Source organism: Heteronotia binoei, chromosome 6, assembly GCF_032191835.1.
Source record: "Heteronotia binoei isolate CCM8104 ecotype False Entrance Well chromosome 6, APGP_CSIRO_Hbin_v1, whole genome shotgun sequence".
NCBI lineage: Eukaryota > Metazoa > Chordata > Lepidosauria > Squamata > Gekkonidae > Heteronotia > Heteronotia binoei.
In genome coordinates, this window is record NC_083228.1 from 29,006,797 (window position 1) to 29,020,056 (window position 13,260).

At 47.6% G+C, this 13,260-nt stretch overlaps 1 protein-coding gene across 2 annotated transcripts in view; it reads right to left on the reverse strand.

The window, feature by feature from the left end:
• The window catches only part of UNC5B (unc-5 netrin receptor B), a 227,019-nt gene extending 214,294 nt beyond the window's left edge, over positions 1-12,725 (reverse strand). For both annotated transcript variants that reach the window (XM_060241175.1, XM_060241174.1), the window contains exon 1: positions 12,593-12,725. In XM_060241175.1, coding sequence (XP_060097158.1) covers positions 12,593-12,686 — 94 coding nt within the window. In that variant the 5' untranslated portion in view covers positions 12,687-12,725. The remainder of the gene's footprint in view (positions 1-12,592) is intronic.
• Between the last annotated feature and the right edge of the window lie 535 nt (positions 12,726-13,260).

Sequence of the window (13,260 nt, forward strand, 5' to 3'; positions counted from 1 at the left end):
AAATGAAAGCTGCTCCTTCCTGCTTTGTGCAGTTTTGAAGTCACACAAACAACATATGCCACTGCTGCTATTTCAGCCCTAGACACCTCCCTTGAGAGTCCTCCCCTATCAAACGGGATAAAGGCAGGTATGCCTCTTTACGTTTTATTTTTAACACCTTTGTGCAAGCTTATAAGTTCCTCCGATACAAACAAGAGCATCACCCTGTACTCAACAATCGCAGGTTCGCACTCCTGCTGGCAAGAGTGGTGTTAGTAGCATTCACAGCCTCCCCTGCCAGATTTTCACAGCTGCTGAGGCAGCCCACAGTGTTGCTATGGCGGGGAGGGGGGCAAAGGGAGGGAGGGAATCAGAGAAGACAAACATCCCCAAGAGAGCAGGGGAATCCTTGTACTGAGTTGCATATGCCACTTCTGATAAGAAATAAACATGTAATCAAGCTGTGAGTCAGCATGCCAAGGGATTCAGTTCAAATGCAAAACTTAATTCTGAAGCCAAACCAAGCCAGGTTAATATCCCTCCCCCCCCAATACACCTCCATTTGCAGATCCTGCCCTCCTCAACACAGAGAAGAAAATCCACCAAGCTTGAAAACCCAAACAGAAAGCCTGGCATTTAGTTTTTGAACAGACGGGTTCCCATTACCGTGAGATGCAGTATCCAAGGGACCAGAGCACCTGACTACCTCCCTGGGGCTTGCAAGGCTGACTCTCATGGGGCATCACATCATAGGAGCTCTCAGCTGTTTATTAATGGGGATGGGGCCCACAGAGTTGAGATATTAGCAATACCTTTGATGACTACAGTGCTTTCTTGCTTTGAGGGGAAATGCTTATAACCTCCCACCTTAACCAACACCTTTGCGGTTTGTGAAGCTGCAGCTATGAAATTGCTTTGAGCATTTTTAAATACAAGAGCAACATTTAAAAAAAAATTAAGATAGCATTGCTAGATCACAACTCTGAGTGGCATCCTTTTAGAAGTTTTAAGGCAGGCAATACAGCTGCTGTATCAGCTGACTCTTTTGGTCCTTCTAGCCCAGGGGTGGCCAAACTGTACGTAGCTCTCGAAGCTTGAAGAAGGCATTTGTCTCTTTAAATCACTTCACCAAGCCAAGCCAGCTGGTGGCTTGGAGAATGCATTTAAAGTTAAAATTGCTTTCTTTCCATCTATTTGCCTGCCTGCCAGCCTGCCTGCCTTCCAGCCAGTTTGGTGTAGTGGTTAAGTGTGTGGGCTCTTATCTGGGAGAACCAGGTTTGATTCCCCACTCCTCCAATTGCACCTGCTGGAATGGCCTTGGGTTAGCCATAGCTCTCATAGGAGGTGTCCTTGAAAGGGCAGCTGCTGTGAGAGCCCTCTCAGCCCCACCCACCTCATAGGGTATCTGTTGTGGGGGGAGAAGAAATAGGAGATTGTAAGCCACTCTGAGTCTCTGATTCAAAGAGAAGGGCGGGGTATAAATCTGCAGTCTTCTTCTTCTTCCTTCCCTCCCTCCCTCCCTGCAGCTCTCCTCCCACCTCTGCAGGGCAGGATATAAATCCAATATTTTCTTCTTCTCTCAAACATCTGACATCTATTCTATGTGGCTCTTACAAGCAAGTTTGGCCACCTCTGTTCTACCCTGCCCTTCCCCCACTTGTGTAGCACACAGGACTCTACTTTTGTCTAGAGCTGATAAAGGAGGAAGGTTGGGAACTAGAGGGGAGATACTTATAATCATCTCCCATTGCCATCCCAAGGACCCTAGCTGAACAGAGTTGAAGAAAACATCCCATCAGAATTTGTAAATATGGTCTCAGTAGCCAATAGCCACCTCCCCTCAGAAGTCCCCTCTCACCTTAATCAACACTAGTGGCAAGTTAAGAAGCTAATGAAAAACAGATAGTGAGAAAAAGAACAGAGAGAGGAAGGTGAAGCAGAATTGATGGAAAGTGCCATCAAGTCACATGGCAACCTTACTGGGTTTTCAAGGCAAGAGCTTATTCAAAGGTGGTTTGCCATTTTCTGCCTCTGCATCACACCCCTGGTATTCCTTGGAGGTCTCCCATCCAAATACTCACTAGGAGCCAATCCTGCTTAGCTTCCGAGATCTGATGAAATTGGACAGACCTGGACTATCCAGCTTAGAGCAAAACACAGTTAAGTCAAGATAAACAGCGATAGTAAAATGAACTATAAAAGGCTATGGGAAAGTGTAGCAAATGGGCACTTGAAGCATGCAAGAGCCACACTAAGAACTTGGTACTGGTACTAGCTGTTGCCACTATATCAGAAGTGCCATGTATGATGTAGACTAACCAGGCTTCAACACTTCTCATCATGGCTCCGTTTGTGGGAAGTTCTGTGATTTCCAGTATTCCAAGATGATTCTTACATAAATGAACACTCTCTTCTGGACCTCTCTAATGCACCTCATGAGTGCCCATAAAGTTGGAATATTGCCTAGTACTAGATGGCTAAGAGAACACATTATAGATGTGGACAGCATCAGATTAATGCAATTTTCAACCTTGTGCCAAGAACTGCAGCAACCTCGAAGGACCGACAAAACACACACAGTATGCATTTTGCTTGCGTGTTTTGTCAGATCTTCAGCATTCATCATCGCCAACTGTGTCACATTTACAGAAGCATACATAGTACCAGTGGGCCTTTAATGGCATTTTCTGCTGAAATGAACATCATTGTACAGCATTCTCCTTGAAAGGTTTTCGGTCTTGTCGTCCATTACAATGTTATCAGCCAGACCCATATTCTGGATGCAACCTACCAGCCATGGATTGTACCCTCTCAAGTGCTATACAAGGTGCTATACTCCTGGTTTTATACTGCCAGATGGTAGGGTGGGATCTGTTGAACCCCAGTAGATTCCAAGGCAAGTAACGTTAGACTTTGGCAGGCCACAAGTTATTCAAGCCTAGCTTTAAGCAGCACACCAAATTCTGAGTTCCGGAAAAGCAGAGCATGCCTCAGAGCTTTTAAAGAAACTGACCAGATCTCTGGATTGTGATAGAGCGCAGAGTGGTAAAGCTGCAGTACTGCAGTCGGAGCCCTCTGCTCACGACCTAAGTTCGATCCCCGGCAGAAGCAGGGTTTTCAAGTAGTCAGCTCAAGGTTGACTCAGCCTTCCATCCTTCCGAGGTTGGTAAAATGAGTACCCAGCTTGCTGGGGGGAAAGCGTAGATGACTGGGGAAGGCAATGGCAAACCACCCCGTAAAAAGTCTGCCGTGAAAACGTTGTGAAAGCAACGTCACCCCAGAGTCGAAAACGACTGGTGCTTGCACAGGGGACTACCTTTCCCTTTAATATTAGTTTGCTCATCTTTCAAATTTATATCGCAATGATTCAGCTATGAAAAGCTTTCAAGGCTAGTTCGGATAGTCAAACTGAGGCTGACTGGAGTGTTGTCAAGAATTCTTGCCCCAAATGCAGGTCCCAAATGCACACCTTTCAAGGTGTGGCAGGCAGAAACTGAGCAAGTGCAGGAATGGGAAACCCTTTAGTTGTTGAGTCAGTGCTCGTTAAAGGTGCAGGAGGCCTGCCAGGACAGAAACTCAGGTTGTCCACTGGGCCAAACTGTTGACAGTGCTTTTTTAGCTGTCGAGGGGGGGTGGCAGGGGTGAAATCAAGCATCCCGTAAATTGTAAATCCAGCACCAAACCATCCCATAGCATAACAATCCCTATTTCCCACCATCACCACAAGAAACCCAAAAAACAAAACCTGCTGCAAGGTTAGCCCTGACAAATGTCAAACTTATCATTTCAAATTCAGATCAGAAATGCAGGGATATCAGATTGTTTTCAACTAATTAATAAAGAACTTGTTAAAGTAACAGAATAAATGTGCATGGTAGGTGGGGAGAGAAACTGAAAATCACTCGCTTCCCCTGTTTTCATTCCTGCAATGCATACAAAGAGCTATAGGAAAAATCTCTGTCCAATTTCCAAGTCCAAAGAAAGGTGCTATGATGAGGGCAGCAGTCTTTTGTCTAGCAGCTTAAACCGGTGTCCTCTGTACTTTCCTGCTGTTGATACTCCAAGGTATTCTTTATACCCCAGCAATCCCCAGCATCTCCAACTAAAAAGGGTCCAGGCAAATAGGCGTGAAAAACCTCAGCTTGAGACCCTGGAGAGCCGCTGCCAGTCTGAGTAGACAATACTGACTTTGATGGACCGAGGGTCTGATTCAGTAGAAGGCAGCTTCATATGTTCATACCCTTTAAAAACACTCCTTAAGCCTTTTCTGCCCATTCATATATAAACAGTCTGATCAGCCCTGAGACAAGGAAAAATTCTCCAGGCACAGCTTTCCCCCAAAATGCCATCTCCCTTGCAAGAGAACACACCTGTTGGATTTCTGCTTATGACATACCTGCTCAAGGCACAGAACTTCTGTTGCGGCGGAGATGGTAGTCCTACATGAGAAAACTCTGCATGGAAGAAGGAAATATAAAAATCTGGGAATGGACTATGCCATAACTGGATTTATGTACAAGGTAAGGAAACTACAGGTAGGTCTCTATTTTTTAAAAAAATACTATTTTACTTTTATTTTGTAATGTTATGGGGGACTCTTGGTGTTAAAACAATTTTATTGGTAACATATGGTAATAAATCTATATCTATATCTTACAACTTTAAAAAAATTATCTACCCCATATATTACTTTCCACCCACCCCTCCCCTTGTTACTTGGCCCCCGCCAGTGTTATTTACTTAAAAAACAAATATTAAAGGTACCCTTAACTATTAAAACAAAAAAAAATTATTCTTCTTTTTGCGGGGACTCTTGACATAGTATGTCTCAATCCAGCCCTGGATATTTTGAATTTTTAAAAGTTTGCCAACAAAGTTGCTGTTCTTTAGAATTTTCCACAAGCTATGCTGTTTCTCAACACTGTCTTATGCTTTGGACAAAGACCCCAATCTTTTAACCCCATATTGCTCACCTGCAAATACTCTTTTTCAATATCACTCCCTGAGAAACAATTCACAACTGCTCCATAATGGCTTCTCCCGCTCACTGACACTTAGGGAGAAAGAGGTTCAGAAACCTGTCGAGGCTGTTCATGCCCACAATGCAACCCGCTCCAAGTAACTGGAAGAGTTATTTCCAAGTATGTGTCACTTTTCAACATTTCGGAAGCAAAAAGAAAAAGGAGCCCAACCAAAAATGCAATTTGGTTTTGTACTTTCGTTTTCCCTATCCAGGCCTCCACTGATCCTGCCAGGCAGCGCCCCTTTCTAATCTAGACTACAAAGCACTCCTCATTCTACAAGGCACCCCATTCTGGCCAGCAGCACCTTTGCTAATCTACTCCTTCCTGCCTCTTTCCATCTCCACCAATGCACTGAAAGTCTGTTCTACAGGAGATGCACAAATACAAAAAGCATACCCCCACTTCTCTCAATCTAACTGGTACATACAAAGCTCAAAGTGTCAAAATATCTGCTCAGGAGCTTCTTCACTCCGCAACATGGAAAACATTCCTTATTGCAACTTCACAGAAACAAAACCCCTCACTTTCTCAAGACTGAGCACTGCTGCCCAGCTCTAAAAACAAATGGCTAATAAGGGCAATATAATCCAGCAAAAACAAGCCAAGAGCCTTCTAGCCTGCCCTAAAGAATAGTTGGTCAATCCCCAGCCTCTCTTCACCTCCATCTAATATGAACTGTATGGATGGAGCCACACACTTAAGAAATCAAGTGGGATTGAGTAATTTCAAAATGCGGTGAGGGGAGGTCACAGGATTTAACCCACTTGCTCCTTGACCCCACCCCCTCAATTCTCCTTGTACATATGAAAATTGGATTTTGCAGAGAAGGCCTAACTAGAACCCTTCTCAAGGGCAGCATGCTCTTAATGTCGGTGGTGTTCAGTCAGGAAATGATTTCCTCTTCACTGGGGAGTGGTGCATTTCCGAGAGGCTGCGACCATCCTAATTTGCTCGCATGTTAAACTCCGCCCAGGGACCATATCACTTCTGTGCTCTGTGTAAGTCCCTAGCACAACTCTGAGTCCAATTTACATGTTAAAACTGTAATGCCAGAAGAAGAAATTCAATCTTTGCTCACCCAGCCCCACTTCAAGGAATAAAACACAAGCATGGACCAGTATCAAAGCAGGGCTCAGTTAGTTCAGAGATCCAGTAAGGGAATCAAGGTCTACCTTAGAACAGCTTTGTGATGTTCTATTATCCTCTGCTCCCATCCAATGAAGATGGGGGAGGAGAAAATACTCAGACTAATCATTTCACCTCACAAAGAATTTCAGAAGATGGACAGAAGCGAACTATGGAGTGTGGGAATTAAGGCAGGAGGAGATTCACTGCTTTGGTCCTGAGAAAGGTGCCCATCGGGAGCATACCCCAAAACCCAGCTGCCTCACACACTTCAAATATTTCCTTAACTGTTGCCTCCCATAGCTGAAGTTATATTTCCATCCTAATAAAGAAGTACATTATTACATCACCTCCTTTTTTTCCAAAGATGGGTATTTGGAGGGGGGTGAACTCTGCTGATTAAGACATCCTTCAGCAAAAAGTCTTGCTTGATCTTTCCATTAAAATTTTAAAGCAACCGAGTCCTTTTCCTATTGCTTGCTGCAAGACGTTTCTGGCAATGACAAAATGCCACAGGCATGCCTGGTGAAACCTCCCCACCCCAGTGCATTTGCAGGCCCCCTCCTGCTTTATGAGGTGGGAGGGAAATGACCAGTTAGGTTAAAGAGGCTTCAAAGTGGTTGGGTTTTTCCCCCCCCCTTCAAACAAAAGTTTATAATCTGTCTTGCCTGTCACCGCCTGTCAGGGTACTCCAAGCCCCTAACATTTATAGAGATGATGTGTCCCCCCCAAAAAAAACCTCCACAGCCATCAAATTTTATGGTTTCCAGACTTGTAGAGATGTGTGGCTGGAGACATCTTTTTATATCTGCACTTAAAAGGAAACTGGCATCTTCGTGTCTCCTTTGCTGAAGGGCAATGGATAAAATGGGACCATCTCCTGAGTCAGGGACGGACAAAAGGGAATCTGCATGAACCAAAAGGTTGCAAAATGCTCTTTTTTAAAAAAGAGAGGTGCCAAGGTTCACTCCTGACTGAAAGCAGTCCCTCCCCCATTTGCTTGGAAATCCTGCCTGTTAATCCCCAAAATACAGCCTGTGCTTGCTTAGCAGCAAGGGAAATATACTCTGCGTATGCTCAAAGGCACTTTAATGACTTCACATTACAGGGATCATTCCTGCCCCTGAAAAGTGCTGGGCCTTGCTAAATTTGTTTTAGAACAAATCATCAAACAGTCGGTCCTGGAACATTTAGAAAGGATGGATGTGATTACTAAGAGCTTTTCTCAAGAACAAGCCATGTCAGACTAGCCTGATCTCTTTTTTTTGAGAAAGTGCCTACCTTGCTGGATTGGGGGAATGCTGTAGACATCATTTATCTTGATTTCAGTAAGGCTTTTGATAAGGTTCCACATACTATCCTTGTTGACAAGTTGGTAAAATGTGGTTTGGATCCTGTTACTGTTAGGTGGATCTGTCACTGGTTGACAGATTGCACCCAAAGAGTGCTTGTGAATGGTTCCTCATCCTCTTGGAGAGGAGTGACAAGTGGAGTGCCTCAAGGATCTGTCCTGGGACATGTATTGTTCAACATCTTTATCAATGATTTGAATGAAGGAATAGAGGGAATGCTTATTAAATTTGCAGGTTGATACTAAATTGGAAGGGGTTGCAAACACAGAAGAAGACAGAAACAGGATACAGGATGACCTTGACAGGCTGGAAAACTGGGCTAAAACCAATAAAATTAATTTTAATAGGGATAATTGTAAAGTTCTGCATTTAGGTAGGAAAAATCCAATGCATGGTTATAGAATGGGGGAGACTTGTCTTAGCAGTAGAATGTGCGAAAAGGAGCTAGGGGTCTTAGCGGATCATACGCTGTACATGAGTTAACAGTGTGATGCGGTGGCTAAAAAGGCAAATGCAATTTTGGGCTGTATCAACAGAAGCATAGTGTCCAGATCATGGTATCGCTTTACTCTGCTCTGGTAAGACCTCATCTGGAGTATTGTGTTCAGTTTTGGGCACCACATTTTAAGAAGGATATAGACAAGCTGGAACGGGTCCAGAGGAGGGTGACGAAGATGGTGAGGGGTTTGGAGACCAAGTCCTATGAGGAAAGGTTGAAGGAGCTGGGGATGTTTAGCCTGGAGAAGAGGCAGCTGAGAGGTGATATGATCACCACCTTCAAGTACTTGAGGGGCTGTCATATAGAGGATGGTGTGGAATTGTTTTCTGTGGCCCCGAAAGGTAGGACCAGAACCAATGGGTTGAAATTAAATCAAAAGAGTTTCCGGCTCAACATTAGGAAGAACTTCCTGACCGTTAGAGCGATTCCTCAGTGGAACAGGCTTTCTCGGGAGGTGGTGAGCTCTCCTTCCTTGCAGGTTTTTAAACAGAGGCTAGATGGTCATCTGACAGCAATGAAGATCCTGTGAATTTAGGGGGAGGTGTTTGTGAGTTTCCTGCATTGTGCAGGGGGTTGGACTAGATGACCCTAGAGGTCCATTCCTTGCAGGAAATGCACACCTGGGGATACTGGAGAAGGAAGTTGTTATTTGTTCTCTGGTGCAAGCACAAGGAGGAGGCTTACCACAGGACTTTGTTTGTAGCAGGGACTCCTTTGCATATTGGACCACACATCCCTGATGTAGCCAATCCTCCAAGAGCTTACAGTAAGTTACAGGGCTTTTATTACAGGGCCTACTGTAAGCTCTTGGAGGTTTGGCTACATCAGAGGTGTGTGGCCTAATATGCAAAGAAGTTCCTGCTACAAAAAAAAGTACATAAGCAATTTAAAGGGCTTGTGTTTGCACATCATATGATTGCAATTTCCCCTTGGATTTCACCACAGAAACTTTGGTAACTACTGGAAAGAGTTAAGAAAACTTCACAGCCTACTCCTACATTAGCCAAAGTCAGGAGACAGCGCAGGGAGAGGATAATTCGAGTCCATGTTTGATGCAATAGCAGGGAGGCATAGATCTGCAATTAAAAGGTAATTCTTACAGTTGCAATGATTGGTACCTCGACACATCCTATCATCGCCACAGTATGGAGCCCCTGTGCCTGGACTTCGAGCAGTACTCTCAGCCATCATGGTTATTAAATAAAAGAACAGAATCCTCAACAGAGTTATCATTTTCTCAGCCAGCAAAAGAGAACATCAATAAGATCTGAATGCAGCTCAAAGCTGGAAGTAACAGCAGGGGCAGCTAACAACTCACACACAGTGCAACCAGCTGCTCCCCTCTCCCTTCTTCCTTTCCCAGCCTTGCCTCTTCCTAAATCATCAGATCGGAGGGAACACAGATTCGGTGTCAATATTAACTGTAAAGAGGCCAGGCCCTACTTCAAGCTGAGGTTGCAGCACATTTGCATCACACTGCAAAACATCGACAGATGTTTCGAATGCTTACAGGATGCAAGAGAAAGACCCCTGCCTGGCTCCTTAGGTTCAAGATTCTTTAATTCTTTTGCAAAGCATATCTACAAATGCATGCTGAAAAGTTCTACAAGCCATTCCCCCCTCCCCCAATTCACATTCCACAATCCCTTTCAACAATGCTTATTTTGGACTATGGGTCTTGTCTCCCCTATCATTAACTGCAACTTCAAAATACATCTTTAAAGTACCAAGCTCTGAAGCAAATTATAATTTGATTTCAGTTAATTACAAGTGAGCGCTTCTGAAGCAGAGCAAACAGCGTCCTAAAAACCATGTGCTGGGTGTACTTATGAGCAGCTGAACAGACAGACAAACTACTGTCAGTTACAAAAAATGAAGACCCACCATCAGCTTTCAGCCAAGTGTTGGCTGGATACCTTGTCCTAAGGGCTTAGCTTCACATTAAAAGACCACCCACAAGAGATCTGATGCTAAAGCATTGTCCAGAGAGATAAACAATGGAATGTTTCGGTGGGGAGGGCGGGATATAAATTAAAAGTATTATTATTATTATTATTATGTAAAGGTGTACAAGTTGGTTATACTTGCAATTAAACCTGGGAAGTGAAGAAGTGGTAAAACCTTTCATTTTCACCATGCTTTTCTGAAGCCAGAAATAAAAGGAGTATGCACACTAAAATAATTGCCAATCCAACTGCGTATATTTAGGCCGCAACCCTCGATTTACTCAACTTGAACAAGCAACTATGGAAAGGGGCTGTGAGGACCACAACAGACATATGTTTCTGCCGCAAAAATTCTCTTTAATAAATACACTGAGCAAACATAAAATGTCTGGTTCCAGAGCAACATGCAGCTTAAGAGCAAGAACTGGAAAAAGCCAATAGCCCTTAAAAAAAAAAAAAGTCCACACCTCTTTAGGGCTCCCCCAGAACACACATGCAGACTAACACAATTTCTGACGGAGCTCACTGCAACAGCCAGTTCCGAACCTTCAACACCAAGGACTACCAAAAGGAGAGAAAACTAAGGATTTCTGCACCTTCCGTTCTTGCTTTTCTGTCACTGCTATTGGGGGAACAATTTTTCTTTGTGGATGCACTACATGGGGGTGTCCCGTTTTACTCAAAATGGAATCACTTCCACATAAATTGGTTAGGAGGGTGGCTGCTGGCCCGGCCCAGTCTCGGGTCCTGCTGTCGAGATGGATTACAACCTCCTACTAAAATCGTTATGGGAACCTAGGCAGGTGTAGGGTTCATATACAGAGTCAGACCTTTGGGATTACAGGATCCTGATCTCCTGTCCCAATGGATTCAAAAGGACACACTTCTACGCAAAAGGGTGCACAAGACTCAGGGCTGGCTCTGCCACTAGGCAAAGTAGGTGACTGCCTAGGGCGCCAGCCTTCTAGATGCTCAGAATTGGGTGCCCCCGTGTGACTTGGTGATGTTATCACTGCGGGAGGGGGGGGCACCAGAAGTTAGCCTTGCCTAAGGTGCCAGACAGCCCTCACAAGGCTGCTGATGTCCCTTGTTAGAGATGCCTGGTTCCAAGGAGACCATTAGCTCCGAATATCAGACCAACAAATACCGGGGCCATAGTGCAGGGGGGAGGGGCCCTTGGGTCCACGCCCCCTCCTGAATGTGCCCCGCCCCCTCCTCTTCCATTCCCCCCCTCAGAGGAAGATGCTGCTCTGCGACATCAGGGTCCGCATCCCTGGGATGGAGGGAACCAAAGATTTAAAACGTCCTTAGAAATGAGAGGGTGCGGCACCTCATTTTAGAGTTTTGAAAACACACTTTGCGAAGTTCCCATTAAGGCGTTCAGAAGGAGCGAAGGTTCAGAAACGGGGGTTACCCTTCCTTGGTGGAGCCAACAGCCTACAAAGGAAGTAGCCGGCACCCCCCTGCCGTCACCCTCTAAATGAGAACGGACGGGAAAGGAGGACCAGGCCGCTCTCGCTGCACACTGGCTACGGAGGGGGCGGCCAGCCAGGCTCGTCTTTGTCGCTTCCTTTCTGCCTTCCTTCCTAGTCCGTCTTTCTCGTCCCCGGCCCGATTCCGTGCACGTTGACCCGCAAGACACAATGTTGCCCAGTCCCGCCGGCCCTACTCTCAAGTAAGCGCCGAGCCCAGGATGCCAGCCGAACGTCAAAATCACCCCACGGTGGATTCCCGGAGACTGACGTCCCGTGGAGTTCGGTGGGATAGATTTCCAGACCCAACAGTGCAAAGCAATCCGGGTTGAAACAAAGTCCCCCTCTCAGTTCCAACCGCGCTCAGCATCAGCAGCCCCCGAAGGCTGGCCCAGAAGCCTCCTTCTCTGGCGGCTGGCAAAGGGAGGGAGAGCGAAACTTTCCCGAGGAGGCGCAGAACAGCCGTCCCTTCTCGCGCTCTTCCCAAGTGCAATCAGCAGAGAAGCGCCAGCCCAGAACCACTGAGCCTCACTGAATGAACGCAGCAGCGGAGGCTTTTTTCCTTCCCGGTAAAAGACTCCGGAGATCGGGCTCGGCACTTCACTGGAGAGCCGGCGCGCTCTCGCCACTTCTCACCGGTCCTTGGAAACAGAGACCGGCCTGCTCCCTCCCTCCCTCCTTCCCCAATGGCCAGCGTCAAGAGAAACTGCTCCGCTGCGGTGGCATCCGCGGGCACACTCGAGCCAGCCGGCCCGTCAGCCTTCCCCTCGGCTCTCCCCCCTCCCCTCCCCGCCCCGCTGAATAGCAACGGCGCTTGGGGGTTTCAGTTGCTGCGAGGGAGTTTATTTCGCGCCCGCAGGGGGAGAGCCGCCGCCACAGGGAGCGAGAAACCCAGTCATTTCCCCCTTCTTCTACTTCGCCTGCTGCGAGTCTGTTGTTAAAGTCCGACGCCGCTGAAATGCGCAGAGCAGGGGGGATTCAGGCGAGGCAGAAGGGAAGGGAGAGGCTCGGGAAGTCCGGGGGAAACTTTCCTGACTGAGGGAAGGTGGGGCGGCGGGGAGAGAAGAAGGAAGGGAAGCCGCCGCAGCCCTCCAGCCGCCCCCTCAGCCAAAGCTGCGAACCCGCCGAAAGTGTCGCCCTCGGGCCGCGGCGCACCCAACCGCCCGCGTTCTCACGAGCCGGCCGCTCCGCTTACCTGCCCGGCAAAGCCTCAGGTTGCTGATGCCCACCCAAAGCAGCAGGACGATCACGCCGCGGGCAGGAACTCCCCGGCTCCAGGGGGAAGGCATCGCTCTGGGCAGAAGGATGCCGTGTCTCTCCCTTCTTCTGCTTCCTCCTCTTGGCGTTTCTGCTCCTGCTCTCCCGGGCAACCCCTCCAAAGCTCCAGCTTCGGCCCCCGAAGCCCCCAAGACTTTCCCAGGTCCCGATCCACGCTTGGGGAGAAGGTGGGTCCCTGTTACGGGAAGGGAGCCGAGGGAGAAAGCGGGTCCTCTCCGCCGCTGGAATCCTCCGGTGCCGGTGCCAGGCTGCCTACCGCCTCCTCGCTCCGCAAGTTGGGGACCAAGGCGCAGCCGGGTCAAAGAGGCTGCTGCGGAGCTCTCATGGCCACCGAGCCGGCGCTAGTTGGCTGGCTAGCGCTGCTGCTGCTGCTGTTGCTTAGCGAGCTGCTCGCTTCCTACCCCTGCCCAGCCTCCTTCCACAATGCCAAGGTGTCCCGCACGCAAAGGAGCCCAGGAGCGAGGGGGACTGGAGGAGGGGCCCCGCCAGGGAGGCAGGCGACGGCCGCGGCGAGGCGAAAGGGGGGCAGCAGGGAGTGCGCGACGACCTACCGACCTCGGGCACAGAGAAGCGAGGCTGGGCGGA